Source organism: Stenella coeruleoalba (genome assembly GCF_951394435.1).
Source record: "Stenella coeruleoalba genome assembly, chromosome: 11".
NCBI lineage: Eukaryota > Metazoa > Chordata > Mammalia > Artiodactyla > Delphinidae > Stenella > Stenella coeruleoalba.
In genome coordinates this window covers 69,581,482-69,599,975 of record NC_137157.1, presented here as the reverse complement: position 1 = coordinate 69,599,975, position 18,494 = coordinate 69,581,482, and the positions used below count along the sequence as shown (strand labels likewise).

General features: G+C 34.7%; 1 protein-coding gene across 9 annotated transcripts in view; it reads left to right on the top strand.

Moving 5' to 3' along the window:
• The window catches only part of PPHLN1 (periphilin 1), a 142,974-nt gene that overhangs the window by 19,513 nt on the left and 104,967 nt on the right, over positions 1–18,494 (top strand). For 5 of the 9 annotated variants that reach the window (XM_079938491.1, XM_079938486.1, XM_079938483.1 and 2 more), the window contains 2 exons: positions 6,355–6,519; positions 9,158–9,219. In XM_079938491.1, coding sequence (XP_079794617.1) covers positions 6,355–6,519; positions 9,158–9,219 — 227 coding nt within the window. The remainder of the gene's footprint in view (positions 1–6,354; positions 6,520–9,157; positions 9,220–18,494) is intronic. The other 4 variants (XM_079938488.1, XM_079938487.1, XM_079938489.1 and 1 more) reach the window with 1 other exon arrangement.

The following is an 18,494-nucleotide window of genomic DNA, read 5'->3' as shown; positions in this document are numbered from 1 at the left end:
TAATAAGTTACTTTTAAGGTGCTTCACATAAATTTTTATTTAGTCTTAAACTTGGGTAGATAAATAGGAGACTTAAGCTCAAAGAAGTATACTACACAGAATCTGCATGTAAATATACACATTCCTTTGTTGGGAGGACATTGATTGTCACCCAACATCTACATTTAACTTCTAGATGTCTGTAAGGCCTTTACTTTTAATTTTTTAATTTTATTTTTAAAAATATTTATTTACTTATTTGGCTGTGCCAGGATAAATAAAGTTGCAGCATGCAGGATCTTTAGTTGTGGCATCTTTAGTTGCGGCATGTGGGATCTTTAATTGCGGCACACAGGATTTAGTTCCCTGACGAGGGATTGAACCTGGGCCCCCTGCGTTGGGAGCGTGGAGTCTTAACCACTGGACCACCAGGGAAGTCCTTGTAAGGTCTTTATTTTTAAAACCATGCTTTTTACTTTTTAATCTGTAATTTCTGTGAGCTTGGTTATATGATTTTGTAGCCTTTTTCAAGTTTTGTAACAATGGCTTTTAGATACCAGTAAATTTCCAGTTGTGGAAGTCCGCCTTGTTAGCTTGATAGGGAACAGATAGGTAATATGGAACATTTTAATGAAGTTGCAACATAAAATGTCCATTTTCCATTGGCTTCTTTCATATTTTTAGAGATGTTTTTAAACTTTTTCCAAACTTTTTAAAGTTTGGAAACTAGGATCAAAACACTAGCAGCTTATATTTGGGGCACTGTAATGTAACTGGGACTGAAGCAGTCCTATCTGCTTCTACCTGCCTTCTTCTGTTCCTTTAACAAATGCATATTAAGTAAAGATTTTCTAATCTTGGTAGCAGTAGAATTGTAAAGCCTGAGGGTAGTGATGAGCAGCAACATTTTTAAAAAATTTTATTTTTTGGGAGTTCCCTGGCAGTCCAGTGGTTAGGACTTGGAGCGTTCACTGCCATGGCCCGGGTTCAAACCCTGGTCGGGAAACTAAGATCCCGCAAGCTGTGTTGTGCGGCCAAAAAAAATTTTTCTTTAAAAAATTTTTCTGTCACATATAATTAGTTTTGAGTTACATAATTAGGTTTTATAATTAAGTAATTACATAACAATATTTATTTCCTTGGGTTAGTTGAATGTATCTCCTCTTCTTGTCATTGGTTATTTCCCTCCTGGAGACTCTAGCCAATCAGAAATCAAGTTTTTAGTGAATTCAGAACATGAGTTTGTTAATTTCTAAGGTCTTATAGATAATATATGGACATATATTTGTTCCATATATTCTCATATTTAAATGTACCCAAGATAAAATCAGACATCTGTTTTTAATCCAACTTGAAATAAATAATCAAGTCTACTTCATTTAGCAATTCAGTTATATACATATTCCAGATACTGTTGCTTAAAGTATATTAATGTGGAAATATTCCTTTTCTTCCCACTCTTATTTCATGAAACACTTTTATTAAAAGTGTGCACATGCATAATTTAATTCTTTTTATGCCCCGCATTCTACTGTTTTACCTAGTCAGTGTTCCTGTAAATTTACCCATGTAAATAAACCTTTTTTCAGTATTTTATTATGAAAGTTTTCAAACCTACAGCAAAGTTGAATTTTATAGTGAACATCCATTTACTCATCATTTAGATTCAACTGTTAACATTTAACTGAACTTGTTTTATCATGTCTTTATCCATCTGTCTGTCCTTTATGCATACACTTAATCCATCAGATTTTGGGGATGCATTTCAAAGTAAACTGTGGACAACAGTACACTTTACATTACCTACCTAAACATGCATATCGTTACCTAAAGTGCAATGTTTTTTTTTTACAGTTTACTTGAAATGTGAAAATTACATACGTGAAATACAAAATCTTAAGTGTTCATTTGCTGATGTTCGTTTGTGTAGAGCTGCCCTAGGAGGTGTTTAATTTTTTTGGCTGGCAGAATTGCATGAACTTAACTTTATTTTTGTTGTCACTATTTCCAGAGAGATATGACCAATTCTTGGCTACATTCTGTAATATGTCCTAATTTTCTTTTTTTTTTTTAAATTATCTTATTTCATTTATTTTTGGCTGCATTGGGTCTTCGTTGCTATGCGTGGGCTTTCTCTAGTTGTGGCGAGTGGGGGCTACTCTTCGTTGTGGTGCACAGCCTTCTGATTGTGGTGGCTTCTCTTGTGGAGCACGGGCTCTAGGCACGCGGGCTTCAGTAGTTGTGGCATGTGGGCTCAGTAGTTGTGGCTCGCAGACTCTAGAGCGCAGGCTCAGTAGTTGTGGCGCACGGGCTTAGTTGCTCCGCGACATGTGGGATCTTCCCGGACCAGGGCTTGAACCTGTGCCCCCTGCATTGGCAGGCTGATTCTTAACCACTGCACCAGGGAAGTCCTATCCTAATTTTCTGGGGCAGTTCCAGTTTCAGATATTTGACCCATTATTCCCGAAAGCCATTGAAATGACCCAGAAAAATCAATATTTCATTGAAAATTCAGTGAGTGAATTAAACCAATAAGTGCTACAATACAGAGACATGTCATAAAACATGAAGGATCAGAGTGAGGAAACCTCAGGCTTTTGAAAGCAGAAGTCCACCAGCCTGGTGGGTAATCAAATTTTTTAGTTAGGTGTGGTACTTTTCTAGTAAAAAGCATGTGATGCCAACAGGAGCGTAAAATTGAGATAGCAAAGTGGAATATATATTATGTATGTGATGCTTGCTGTGTGCCAAGTACTGTTCCAGGTGCTGGGAATAGAGCAGTGAATAAGACCAAAGTTTCTGTGCCCATGAAACTTGCATTCATACTAAGTTGATTGTGTCAGGAAATAATGGCATTGAATAGTTACATGTACCATTGTACTTAGTTACTTTGTTGGTAGGTTAATGTTTTAGTTGTTTTTGACTTTTTATAAGGGTGAAAGTTAAGTATATGAAAGTAAACAAAATGATGTAATGAACTCCCAGGACAAATCATTCAAATGGTAATTATCAACTCATGGTCAATGTTGTTTTGTCTATGCCTTCACCACTTTCCTCCCTCTTAGATTATTTTGAAGTAAATCCAAAAAGCCTTATTTCAAATGAAAATATTTCAGTATGTGTTCCTAAAAGATAAAGATGCTTAAGGGGGTGCTTATATATTAAAATTTTTATTTTAAATAAAATGTTTTTGTGTTAAAATGGGTGCAAAATATATTTTAAGGACAATGGAAAATAAATGTTTTTAAAGAAATGTAATCCTCATAATCTGTACCCAGTTAGTAATGAGACTACACATTAGTATGGGAAATTTGATGTAATTTATATATTGAATCAAAGAAAACATCAAACTTGGTGCTTTTACTTAACTAAAATGAAAGTGTTTTTCATAACAGGTAGTTATATTAAATTGGAATTTATAGAAAATGAAGAAATAATTCGTTGTTTTGCAACAAGACACAATCACCATTTCAGATTTCAAAATTGCAAAACTAATTTGATATGTATCTTAATCTGATCAGATTTCTATTAGCACGAGCAAACTGTGAATAGTACATATTTCAGAAATGCAGACAGCCTTGTGGTAGGAATTGTCTCGTCTCTAAGGTAATGACAATTACAAAAGTGTAAAAAACATAGAACTATAACTTTTCAAAAAAATGGTTAAGTTTATATACATGTTTTTGCTTTCTACGTCCTGCCAGAGTGGATAAATGATTAGGTAAAATGGGTTTTCAAATTTATTGTTTTTTTTTAATGAACTACATATACTTTTTATTTTTGGTCTGACTGATCATACCATTAACACTAACTTTGGAGAAGCAAATCCGATGGATCCATCTGCATTTTAAATAATAGAAATGTTTCTATTCCATTGAGTTTATTTTTTAATTAATTGAAAATGATCCTGTTGTCCTTAAAAACCCTCTATAACATATTCTTCATAAGTCATAATTTTTATTTCTGGTTTATGTATTATGGTGCCATTGTTTTCCAAAACATTTCTAAAAAGGAGGTTCCAAACATTAGTATCTGAAGCCTTGTGTACTTCCATTAGCATTTAGGAAGGAAAATTACATATTTATAGCTTAATGTAAGATTTGTACAAGAATTTCAAACAGTGGTGGTATTTCCATTAAGATCTGGCTTTGTAAGTAATATAAAATACTGTTTGAACTTTCTTAATAATATAAGCTTTTGAAAGAGAAATTCTGAAATCTTTGCCTCTCATCATGGATTTTATCGGAAAGAAAAAAATTCTTGAATGCTTTATCTGGATGAGCTGTGAACTCTCTGAAAATACAGTCTTGCTTTGTCACAGACTCCTACAGTCATCTTCGTTTCCTTAAATCTTTTCATAGAATGAGGGAATTTTCTTTAAGATTAGATGCCTACAGAGCAGAGATGGTATAATGTTACTTACATTTGAAGACTTTCGCAAAACATAAAGAAAATGCCAGTTTCATCTTCATTGCTAGATGTAAGAACTGTCATTAGGAGACTTTTTCTTTTGCTGATTAACAAGTTTGGAATGATTATTTTCATTTGTATTATTTTGTAGAAACAATTTGTTAAATATATAACTAAATGTGACTTGAGTTTTACTTCTTTGAAAGTTTTACCATATACATTTTAAAATCCTGAAATAACTTTGTAGTAATTTGGGGGAGTTGAACACAGAAACAGGCTGCTTGGTAAAGTAATAAGCTGTCTATTAATAGAAGCATTTAGGTGTATATGCTCACCCCGCCATCCCTTCACCAAAGCATGTACAAACAAGGGTATTGTGGAGTGGAATTTTATGGTTTCTTGAAACTGGAGATATCAATGATTCTAATTTTATGTATAATAAATTTTGAAATAGAAAATGCTATAAATTGTAATGTTAATTTTGGCTTAATGCCAATTTTTTTTAAGAAACTCAGTATTTGTTTAGATTTAATTGAAATCTCTGTGAAAGATAGTGTTTAGAAGAAAGAGTCAATAAATTCATTTGTGTACTATATTTTATGTAATCATACAGAATATATATTACAGTCTAATGTCTAACATACTAAAGAAGGAAACCAAGTTGTATCCCCATGGAAAAAAATTAGGTGGGTCATTTTAACTGTCAAATAGATATGAACTATTGATTTTATTTTTTCCTAGCACATTGACAAATTTCCTACCCATCGGGAAATTTGAATTGGATGTAATTATTTATATCTGAATAGTTGTAGTTATTAATGCTAAGAAGTAATGTAAGGAAATAGACACTTTGAGGAGTTTAGTGTTTCACTTAGACTTGCAAAAATAGTAATCAAAATAGCAAACATTTTTTGAGCACTTAGTGTGTCCTGCTATGCTAAATGTTTTACAATTTGGTTTTTATTTAAACCTTACAACTCCATGAGTTAGGTACTAATATTAATTTTGCAGATAATGAAACTGAGACTTAAGGTGGTAAAATAACCAGCCCCGAACATTGGGCATTATATTTTGGTTTTTCATTTTGTCAAATTAGTTAACTGATATTGATCATATCGTATACTTAGATAGCTTGCCAGTTTCTTTCACATATACCTCATCTGATATTGATAAACATAGCAAGATTGCTTAAGACCAGATTGTTTACAGATACATGTTCTGTAGCTCTCCAGTTCTTCTTGTTGATAATCATTTTTGTTTAGTTATTTTACAGCAGCTTCTTGTCTAAGACAGGTGTTCTCCCTCTGTCCAGTTTCCCAACTCCCACTAAGAATCCATTCAGCTGCTAAAACTTTAAAACATTAAGGTATTACTTTGAAAATTAGTTCAAATTTTATAATGAGTTTTATTTTGCTTCAAAACTCGTGATGTCAAAGTCTCTCCTCTCTCTAGTGCTGCTGGAGAAATGGCAAAATGTTTTCTCTAGCTCTTTCTAGCTCAGTATTACCTCCCTGTTTGCTGTTGGATATGTGTAAAAATCTTATATTTCTTCTGAACAGTACTTCAAACACAGTAGACCAAAGATGTGTGCTATCTTAAATGGTTTTACTTATAAAATTCCTAGACAGTTAGGGATTAGAGCTACTGTAACATTCTCACTTTTGTAGTTTATTTTTTATTAAAACAATAATATTGTACTTTTTCTTTTACTTATGATTGGTTTTTTGCATTGCTGCATGTTACTTTAAACACCTGGCTTTCTTCATTGAACAGTTTTATTTCCTTTAATTCATGTGAAGACCTTACTATTAGTTATATTCATGTTATTTCATTAATGCATTTTTGTTTGTTTATACATTTACTCTATTTGATTAAGGATAAGAACTCCTGTGCTTTTTTAAAAACCTTTCCAAAACCAAATAGAGAAGTTAGTGATTTTTATATATTTCTTTTTGTCTGTTTTAGGATGGCTACCGTAGAGTAGTTAATATTGTGCCAAAGAAACCACCACTGCTAGACAGACCTGGTGAAGGAAGCTACAGTAGATATTACAGTCATGTTGGTTACCGAGAATATGACGAGGGCCGCAGTTTTTCTCATGATCGAAGAAGTGGTCCACCTCACAGAGGAGTATGTAAATTTCCCCCATGTACTAATTGTTATTTTTTATAAGTTTAAAAAATCATGTAATTTTTGGAATTTATGGGACTGGCCATGAAGGCAGTTGAATAAACACTTCCTGCTTGATGCTCTGTTGACTTGCCTGCTGGAGCTGTCAAATGGGAACTGGTAGTCAAGAATCTTGGGGTGCTGGACAAAGTGGGTAAGCCCTCTGGATAGCTCTATCTAAATTACATTAATTCCAACTAGCCTGCTTTTTTATCCCCTAAATTGGCAAGGATTTGCAGAACCAGATAAAGGTAATCTTATCTATTGCTTTTGTATTCAATAAGTGATAACCAGGTAGTTATCTTTTACTAGATGTGCCCACTTACAGTTACTTTATTTCTATCATGATGAAATGCTGTGGGTAAGGTTGGGTTAAGGTTGTTGAGACTCAGTCTCATTTTTGTTATTATTAAAGTCTACTTCCTAACTCAGATTAGAAAGCCCTCAAAACATTGCCTTTCCTATAATAAGCACTTTTAAAGTGTTAGCCATTATTGCTATTATTATTATGTTTTTTCTCTTGATCATCTTTAGTAATCTAGAAGTATATATTTAATGTTGCAATAACCTGTTATTGAACTTGATTAAACTATTCCTTGATGCACTTCCTTTGACCTAGCTTGCATGTTTATAACATTCCTTTGCTAAACCATTTTCCTACATTTTCTCCTTCCCTTCTATATAATGTTGTAATTAACAGTACATATTCAGACATTGCTTATGATAAATTTGACCTCACAGTAGCCATTGGAATTAGTTTCCTTACTTTACACCTGAGGAAATGGAACTAAGGTGATTTACCCAAGATAAGTATGTATGGGAGTTTAGTTCTTTTACTACCACATCATCGTGACCCTTGACAATTCTAAAGTGGCAGTGAGACTATTCAATATTTTCTTGTGTTTGTTTTTAAGTTTGGGGTGTTACAGCTTCCTTACTTCTCAATAGAATTGATTTTTATTTTGTTCAATTTTAAATGTCATGCTGTTCCTTTAGGAAGAAGGGTTTGGTATTGAAAAGTAAATACTATGTGTTATCTCTGTTTTAGAAATACTGGATTTTGCCACCAGAACCATTCTTCCAGGTAGTCTCAAGGAGAAACAGTTTGGCCTTTGCATAAACAGTTGTTATCCCTTAGGAAAACCCTGTGGCCATTTAGTATAGACAGGGAATTTTGGATTCATTGGACCAATTTGCATTTGAAGCCGTATGGACAAGATTTTTTTCTAAAACCTTGCAGCATAATAGTGCCTCGATAATATTTTTTACTATTGTTGTTACAAATTGTGTTTATTCATACTTGACACATTTTCTCTTTAAATTTTCTTCAAACAAACAAGCAGGCCCACTTGAGAGCCTTAGGATTCTCATGATGCTAATTCTTACCTAGGGTTCAGTTAGTATAAAACAAACTGCTTACTTGATCCAATATTCTATTATAGCTATTGAGTTTTTTCTTTTGTTTGTTAATAGTTTAATGTCGGGAAGGAAAATGATAAATACATTTTACTTCTGTAAGAATAGAGTACATGATGCTAAAGAGGAGGATGAAGATAGTATTTATTTTAGGTGAATCAGTGTTTCTGATTGTAGGTAATGCACATGTTACAGTTGTCCCTCGATATCAGGGGATTGGTTCCAGGACCCACCAGGATACCAAAACCTGAGGTTGCTCAAGTCCCTTATATAAAATGGCATAGTATTTGCATATAACCTATGCATATCTTCCATATACTTTAAATCGTCTCTAGATTATTTATAATACCTAATACAACATAGTGCTATGTAAATAGTGGCTGGCATGCAGCAAATTTAAGTTTTGCTTTTTGGAACTTTCTAGAATTCCCTCTTCCCCAGTATTTTTGAGCCGATGCAGAACCAGTGGGTATGGATGGCTGATTGTACATTGTTCTTTGTATAATTTTAAAGTAATTGAGTATGGATTACCATGTGGTTCTTTTATATGTATCTTTTCCAAATTTGTTTTAGAGGACAAAGTGTGCTTTCTTTGATTAATTTTAAACTTAGTGCCACATCTTGTTCTAATATAGCTTATCAGTAAGTGTTGATTTCTTATTATATTGTTTCCAGTTGTGGTTTTTAATGGGAGGTAGGTTGAGAAAAGGAAACTTGAACAAGAAGAGTGGAAAAGTGACAAGTTCTTCATTGGGCTTGAATATGAAAATTGCTGAGCAAACTTGACAGAGGAAGAATAAAATGAAAGGTTGAGAAATGTGTGCTTGGCTAAATTTAAATTGAACCTTTGTTCTCGAACAGACTTTCTATGTTGTGAATATTGGCATGTGCTTTTGGTAATAAGGCTGTTTGGGCCTACCAAAGAAATACTTTACGTATTTTAATAGAGATAAATGGTACCACAGGTTCTCAGTCTACCAAATTAGTTGTTGAAATGGATGGCTTGCGGTATCCTTTTTACTTTTTTATGCCTTTGAAGCTCAGAGAAATTTAGAAAGGTGTCTTTGCCCTCATATTATTTTGGTCTTAGAGACTAGTTTCCAGTAATTCTGTTAGATACATATATACCCTCCCTGACCAAAATAATGTAAATGAATATCTAAGTAACGTTTTTCTGTTATAGGATGACTCTGGCTATCGGTGGACAAGAGATGATCATTCTGCAAGCCGACAGCCTGAATACAGGTAAAAAGATAAAAATAACATAATTACTTTGATATTTGCCTCACTGAGATGTCTGCTATTGAAATCTAACCTCAAGGCACATCAATGAAATATTTAATAGGATTTAAAAATTTGAAAGCAACTACCATTATATTCTTTTTGTGACTGTGTAATATATTAATGGCACTAATAGCTAGCGTTCTGTATCTCTTGGTATTTTGTAATTGACAGTAAAAATATATATTTAAAAATATTTAAACTCTTGTTATATTCTTCTCTAATTATTTAATTATTCTTAATGAGTCATGTGGATTATAAGGTATGTATTTGCTTAATTAGAAAATAAGGCATTTTTTCCAGGAGTATCCTTCTTGAAAACATTTGAGTCATTACAAATTGTCTCCTATTAAAAAGCATCTCTCAGTTGCTTTATCTTGATCAATTAAGTTCTGTTGGGAAAATGCATTTTCGAAGGACCTCGATCATTGTTAGCTTTGGTTACTTAATAGAGGCATTTGATAGAATAGTTAAAAAAAAGATGGACATTTTTAACCAGGTTGATAGTTGTTTTTTTAAATGATTTCACTTTGGTAGTGTTGGAAGTTGTAAAAGCAGCCTTTTAAAGATCTCTTATAGACTGTCAGACAAGAACCCCAAACTCATGGAGAATGGCAAGGAGTAACTGCCACAGCTCCATAGGTGCCAGAAGTAGACAGCTGGATTCAGTGGATAAGGGCAGTTAATTACTCATAGCACAGCAGACAGAAGGGGCATCAGCATGGCAGTATTGGTTTCCTGCCCCCAGGTCCCACAGGGTGATGTGATTGGCAGAGATGGTGGCTATGCATTGCAGCTAAGGAGCCCAGAGTTAAGTGATAGGTACCTTTTGTTGCAATCAGGAAGCAAGCCAGTCCTTTCCCAGGGAGTAAGCAGTCACATGGTAATTATGCTGTGATCACCCTGACCTGTTGAACTGTCTCTTGACCAGTTACAGAAACTCTTCAGTATCACTGGATGGTTAGGTCTTTCAGTTTGGTATGTATGGCAGGCATGTACAAGGACGTTCAGAACTCATGGCAGACTGCCTCTCTCAAAAGAAGCAACAGAGATAATAGATGCTGAAAAATACTTTGATAAAATGTAACACTCAGTAACTATAAAAACTGTCAGCCAGCTAGGAATAGAAGAGAATTTCCTTTGTTTGATAGGCATTTGCTATACTGAATGGTAAAGTTAGAAGCATTCTCCTTAAAACCAGAACAAAGCAATAATGCCTGTTTTCACTGCTTCTATTCATTATGGTAATGGTGGTCTCAACACCTTCAGTAAGACAAGAAAAATGAAGGTTAAGGGTTAGAATGAAAGAAACAAAACTATTTACAGATTGTATAATTATCTATGCAGAAAATCCAAAGGAGTCTATAAACTATAGAACTACTAGGATATTAGCAAAGTTCAGTATAATAAAATCAACTATCAGCAGCATAAATTAGACAACGTAATTTAAAAATACTATAGCAGGGACTTCCCTGGTGGCGCAGTGGTTTAGAATCTGCCTGCCAATGCAGGGGATACAGGTTTAAGCCCTGGTCCAGGAAGATCCCACATGCCACGGAGCAGCTAAGCCCATGCGCCACAACTACTGAGCCTGTGCTCTAGAGCCCGCAAACCACAACTACTGAGCCTGCATGCCACAACTACTGAAGCCCGCACGCCTAGAGCCTGTGCTCTGCAACAAGAGAAGCCACCGCAATGAGAAGTCCACGCACCTCAACGAAGAGTAGCCCTGGCTCGCTGCAACTACAGAAAACTCATGCGCAGCAACGAAGACCCAATGCAGCCTATATATATATATATAAATTAATTAATTAATTACAAAAATACTATAGTATGAAAACTATAAGGAGTAATAAGAATAAATTTAATTGAAGTGTGTGAGACCTATTTGGATGAAATTACAAGTCATTTCTAAGGAACATTTTAAAGTCCTGAGTAAAAGGAGCAGCACAGCATCCTTGGCTATGAAGAGACAGTATCACAAATATGTCATTTCTCTTCAGATTCAGGTGTGAATTCAATGTGGTTCCAGTCTAAATTCCAGGATTTTTTTTTTTTTTTTTGCATAGAAGTTGGCAAACTGATTCTAAAATTAATATGAAGAGTGAGGGGCCAAATAGCAAAAATAGTATTGAAAAACGTGTGAAGACTGAATATGCCATATATCAAAACTTATTAAAGCTGTAGTAATGTAAACAGTGAAACAGAATAGGGAATCTGGAAGCAAACCTAGATATTGAAAAACATGTGAAGACTGAATATGCCGTATATCAAAATTTATTAAAGCTGTAGTAATGTAAACAGTGAAATAGAATAGGGAATCTGGAAGCAAACCTAGATATTGAAAAACATGTGAAGACTGAATATGCCATATATCAAAACTTATTAAAGCTGTAGTAATGTAAACAGTGAAATAGAATAGGGAATCTGGAAGCAAACCTAGATATGTCCAGGAATTTAGGATATTAGTAGTATTAAAAGTCAAATGGGGAAAGAATGAACTTTTTAATAAATAGTACTGGGACAAACTGCTATCCACTTGGGGGAAAAAAATGTGAAATTGGAAGCCTGGCATGTCAACATAAATAATCTGATATAATAGAGACCTGAATATGAAAAGCAAAATTAAAAAAAAAAAACACAGCTTTTGGTTAGATTAGCTAATGGTTTATATTTCTCCCTAAATAAACAGCTCTTTTGTTTTTTGAAACAGCTCTTGGATTATTTTAATTCTGTTGTTTTTCATTGTTTAAAATAAGAGTTTCTGTTTTTATCTTTTTTCTTTTTGTCTTTTTTAGCATTTTTTTCCCTGTGCCTGTGTATAATTTTACATAAATGAAATAAAATCATATATGTGACTCCTCAGTCTTAACAGCTATATTAACAGCTTGGTGTATATTCTACTTTTCTCCATATTCATAGGCATTTGGGGTATTTGATTTTTGTTAATGAGATCATGTTACACACACTTTTCTCTAAGTTGCTTTTCTCCTTCAGAGGCTTATGAAAATCCCTCCGAGTTATTTGGTTTACCTTTAATTTGAATGTTTTTAGTGGCCAAGTAATGTTCCATTTTGTGGCTATACCAAATAATTTAGTTGTTCACCTATTGATGAATATTCACGCTGTTTCCAATACAAAACAGTGCTGCAATAAATCTGAGTACATAATATCTTTAAGAAACAGTACTTTGGTTTCTATGGGATAGATTGCCAAAAGTGGAGCTTCTGGGTCAAAGGGCATATATATTTTAAATTTTAATAGATGTTTCCAGTTTGCTTTCTAAAAGCCTAAAACACTTATGCTTTCATTTTAAAAATCTAATATTTTAATTCAAGTTTAATTTGTTTTTCTTTTTTTTCTTTTCTTTTTTTTTTGCGGTACGCGGGCCTCTCACTGTTGTGGCCTCTCCCGTTGCAGAGCACAGGCTCCGGACGCGCAGGCTCAGTGGCCATGGCTCACAGGCCCAGCCGCTGAGCTGCATGTGGGATCTTCCCGGACTGGGGCATGAACCCGTGTCCCCTGCATCGGCAGGCGGACTCTCAACCACTGCGCCACCAGGGAAGCCCTGTTTTTCTTTTTTATTTCTCATTGGTGAAGCAGTTTTTATTTTATATTTTTAAAATTTTTATTGGAGTATAATTGATTTACAATGTTGTGTTAGTTTCAGGTGTACAGCAAAGTGAATCAATTATACATATATCCACTCTTTTTTTTTTTTCAGATTCTTTCCCCATATAGGCCATTACAGAGTATTGAACAGAGTTCCCTGTGCTATAACAGCAGGTTATTATTTATCTGTTTTATATATAGTATTGTAAATGTCAATCCCAACCTCCCAGTTTAACCCCACCCCCCATCCACTGGTAACCATAAGTTTGTTTTCTACATCCGTGACTTTACTTCTGTTTTGTAAATAAGTTTATTTGTACCCTTTTTTTAGACTCCACATATAAGATTTAGATTCCACAAATATGATATTTGTCTTTCTGTGTCTGACTTACTTCACTCAGTATGACAGTCTCTAGGTTCATCCATGTTGCTGCAGATGGCATTATTTTGTTCTTTTTTATGGCTGAGTAATATTCCATTGTATGTATATGTACTATATCTTCTTTACCCATTCCTCTGTTGATGGACATTTAGGTTGCTTCCATGTCCTGGCTATTGTAAATAGTGCTGCAGTGAACATTGGAGTGCATGTATCTTTTCGAGTTATGGTTTTCTCTGTGTATATGCCCAGGAGTGGGATTGCTGAGTCATATGGTAGTTCTATTTTTAGTTTTTTAAGGAACTTCCATACTGTTCTCCATAGTGGCTATACCAGTTTACATTCCTGCCAGCAGTGTAGGAAGATTCCCTTTTCTCCACATCCTCTCCGCATTTATTGTTTGTAGATGTTTTTGTTGATGGCCATTCTTACCCTTGTGAAGTGTTTTTCTTATTTATTAACATAAGTAAAGTTTTGAAATTTCCTTTAAGCATTGTAACTGTATCCCACTGATTCAGATATGTAGCAATTTTATACTGATTCTGACATAGTATATTCTAGTTATTCTGTGATCAGAGAATGTTGCCTGTATTCTTACTCTACTGTTTGAAATTCATTGATCATTAGTTGATCAGTTTTCTTATCTGTACCATGAGCATTAAAATAAGATATTTTCTTCTTGAATTTTTTCTGGATATATACATGCATTTCAGTGTTCATAGAAGCACTATTTATAATAGCCGGGACATGGAAGCAACCCAAGTGCCCATCAACAGACGAATGAATTAAGAAGACATGGTATATATATATATATATATATATATATATACACACAATAGAATATTACTGAACTATAAAAAAAAGAATGAAATACTGCCATTTGCAGCAACATGGATGGACCTAGAGAATATTATGCTAGGTGAAATAAGTCAGAGAAAGACAAGTGCTGTATCACTTAAATGTGGTAACTAACAAATAATACAAAGGAATGTATATACAAAACAGAAACAGATTCACTGTTATAGAAAACAAACTGGTTACCTAAAGGGAGAGGGAAGGTGGAAGGGACAAATTAGAGGTATGGGATTAACAGATACAAACTACTGTGTATCAGTATAAAACAGATAAAAAACAACTATATACTGGGTTGGCCAAAAGGTTTGTTCGGTTTTTTTCCGTAAGATGGCTCTAGTAGAACTTAGTTGTCTTTAACTTCATTTGAAACAATTTTGTTAGATTGTATGTGACCGCTGTCATATCAGCGTGCATTAAAAAAAAAAAGACATCAAAATTGGTGAATTTTTATGTAGCCATTTTAATACTGAAGATGGAAGAAAAAAAGCAACATTTTTGGCATATTATGCTTTATTATTTCAAGAAAGGTGAAAACGCAACTGAAACGCAAAAAAGATTTATGCAGTATATGGAGAAGGTGCTGTGGCTGATTGAACATGTCAAAAGTGGTTTGGGAAGTTTCGTGTTTGAGATTTCTCGCTGGACGATGCTCCACTCGCGGGTAGACCATTTGAAGTTGATAGCGATCAAATTGAGACATTAATTGAGAACAATCAACATTATACCACATGGGAGATAGCCGACATACTCAAAATATCCAAATCAAGCATTTAAAATCAATTGCACCAGCTTGGCTATGTTAATCACTTTGATATTTGGGTTCCACATAAGCAAAACGAAGAAAACCTCCTTGACCATATTTCCACATGCGATTCTCTACTTAAACGTAATGAAAACGTTCTGTTTTTAAAACAAATTGTGTCGGGCAATGAAAAGTGGATACTGTACAACAATGTGGAGCAAGAGATCGTGGGGCAAGTGAAATGAACCACCACCAACCACACCAAAGGCCGGTCTTCATCAAAGAAGGTGATGTTGTGTATATGGTGGGATTATGAGCTCCTTCTGGAAAACCAAACGATTAATTCCAACAAGTACTACTCCCAGTTAGACCAACTGAAAGCAACACTTGACAAAAAGCATCTGGAATTAGTCAACAGAAAATGCATAACCTTCCATCAGGATAACACAAGAACGCATGTTTCTTTAATGACCAAGCAAAAACTTACAGTTTGGCTGGGAAGTTCTGATTCATCTGCCATATTCACCAGTCGTTGCACCTTCAGATTTCCATTTATTTTGGTCTTTACAAAATTCTCTTAATGGACAAAATTTCAGTTCCCTGGAAGACTGTAAAAGGCACCTGGAACAGTTCTTTGCTCAAAAAGATAAAAAGTGTTGGGAAGATGGAATTATGAAGTTGCCTGAAAAATGGCGGAAGGTAATGAAACAAAAAGGTGAATACGTTGTTCAATAAAGTTCTTGGTGAAAATGAAAAATGTGTCTTTTATTTTTACTTAAAAACAGAAGGCACTTTTTGGCCAGCCCAATACTATATAGCATAGGGAATTATACCCATTATCTTGAAGTAACCTGTAATGGAATATAAACTGCAAAAATACTGAATCACTATGCTGCACAGCTGAAACTAACACAATATTGTAAATCAACTATACTTCAACTTTAATAAAGGATTAAGTGATTTTACACATACAATGCATATTTTACCATGCCTGTCGCATAGTAATCATTTAATAAATGTTAACTTTTCAGGGTATAGAGTTAATTCTATATGGTATATTCATTCATTTGGTAAGTGTTTACCAAACACTTACATAGTGTTTACTATGTCAGGTACTCTTCTAGCCTCTGGAGACAATAAGCTCCTACTTTCACGAGGCCTACATTTTACTATAGATTATAGATAGTAACAGATAAAAAAAAACATAATTTTTATGAAGAAAAATAAAACAGCATAGTGGAGTAGAAAGTGCTTCTACTTCAGCACCTTCCTGTACCTTCACTTGATGTCTGGATGTCTTCAGTAACATTTCACATTTTACACTATCACAAAAACTATAGCTTTTGCTGGCTGGCATCTTTCTGGAGCTTCTACCTAAAAGACTTTGTGAGTGGAAAATAACTGTTGTTCTAGGGGGAAAAATTACTGCATTGTAAACCAGACAAAGAGAGTAGTTGTGTATTTTTGTAAGAGAATAATGTTCTGAGCAATTAGGAGAACCATGCTAGTCAGTGTTTTTGTTTTTGTCAGTGGGGTATACATAATAATTCCTTATTGTGGGAAGGAAATATTAGAACATTTAAAATATTTTATTTGAAACAGTTTTTAAAATTTAAAAAAGTTGCAAGAATAATTCAAAGAATTCCTGTAATCCTTCACCAGAGACCCCATTAATGTCTCCAACACTGCCCCAGTAATGCACTTTATAGCAAAAAGATCTATCTGACCTCATGGGTCATGTTTTTGTAGACTTCCTTAATCTGGAACAGTTTCTCAGTCTTTCCTTGATTTTTATGGCTGTTTTTGGCAAAGTGAATACAGGACAGACATTTTATAGAATGTTTCTCAATTTGGGTTTTTCTATTGTTTCTTCGTGATTAGATCCAGGTTATGCATTTTTTTCTGATGCAGTTTCTGAAGTGATGCTGTCTTCTTTGTATTGCATCCTGTTAGGTTGCACATGCTGTTGATTTGTCCCCTTATTAGTATTGTTGTCTTTTATCACTTGATTAAGATGGGGCCTGTGAAGTTTCTTCACTGTGAAGTTAGCCTTCTCCCTTAAAGTTAGTGTTTGTGGGGAGATACTTTGAAAGTATGTGATTATTGCCATTCTTCATCCCACTTTCACCCCCTAGTTTTAGCATCCATTGATGTTTCTTGCCTGAATTAATTATTAATGAGATGCTTTTAAATGGGTGATTCTGTAATTAGGTGCTTCTTTCTATATTTATTATGCAGGCATTCTGTTGTGAGAAGAGCTTTCTCTTCTCTCCACCAGCCCCTTTAAAAAACAAACAAAACTTTGTTCTTTGTGGTATAATCTGTTGCCACTATTATTTTGATGCCCAAATTTGGCCAGTGTGAATCCCTTCAAAGTAACTTCTGTGTTTTTTTTTAAAAAATATTTTGTTGTGGTAGAATATATATGACATAAAATATGCCATTGTAACCATTTTCAGTTATACAATTCACTGGCATTAATTACATTTACAGTGTTGTACAACCATCTCCACTATTTCCAAAACTTTTTTTTTTTTTTTTTTTTTTTTTTTTGCGGTATGCGGGCCTCTCACTGTTGCGGAGCTGCGGACGCACAGGCTCAACGGCCATGCCTCACGGGCCTAGCCGCTCCACGGCATGTGGGATCTTCCCGGACTGGGGTACGAACCCATGTCCCCTGCATCGGCAGGCGGACTCTCAACCACTGCGCCACCAGAGAAGCCCTGGATAAGTCCACTTTTGATGTACAAAATTTTTAAATTTGATAAAATCTAATGTATCTATTTTTCCTTTTGTTGCTAATGTTTTTGTGTCATGTAAGAATTTATTGCCAAATTAAGATCACCTGTGTTGTTTTGACTTATCCACCTCATTTTTTGATTATTTCTGCTGAAAGATGTTCATGGTCCTTTTTATACTTTCCCTGCCCTGACCCTAAAATCAGCAATTTCTCTAAGGAACACAGGTTCTCTTTAGTGGAGAGTGGTTTTTTATAACCAAGATCTGGACACTAGGTGCGTGCATGTATGCACGTGCACACACACACACACACACACACACACACACACACACACACACACCTTTACGTCTGTATTTATTTTTATACAGTATTTACATATATGAGTTCATGGCAGTATCTTTTCCATATTTTACCCTGCTTCTTCATCAGTGAGAAACCTGGCTTCCATTTGTTGGTAGAGACAGTCCTCCATGGGTCTCTTGCACTGCTACACATCTGGCCAAGTTACACCAGGAGTGCAAGGCCCTGATCACTTTTTATCCATATTATTTCTCAGAGCTGAGTGTGTAGTGAGCAAGCACTCTTGAAGGATAAGGTAATATCACTCTCTGTGTCAAAGAGCAGTCTTGCTTATTGCTTGGGGTAAAAATAGTGGTTTTTTACTTGGGTTCCCCAAGTTCAGTGTTCCTCAGTTATGAACCAAACCCATGACATGTGCATCCATCTGGGCTCATATCATATCATCCCTGTGGGACTTGGGACCTGGGGAAACTGACACAAATGTGCCAGTGCTTATGTTGTTTGCTATGCTGATGTATTAAGTACTTTGTCTCTGACCCAAGAGTCTTGTGTCTTCTGCAGGCATCCATGAAACAGTAACGGTCTAACTCATTAGCTTGTAAATAGAGTAA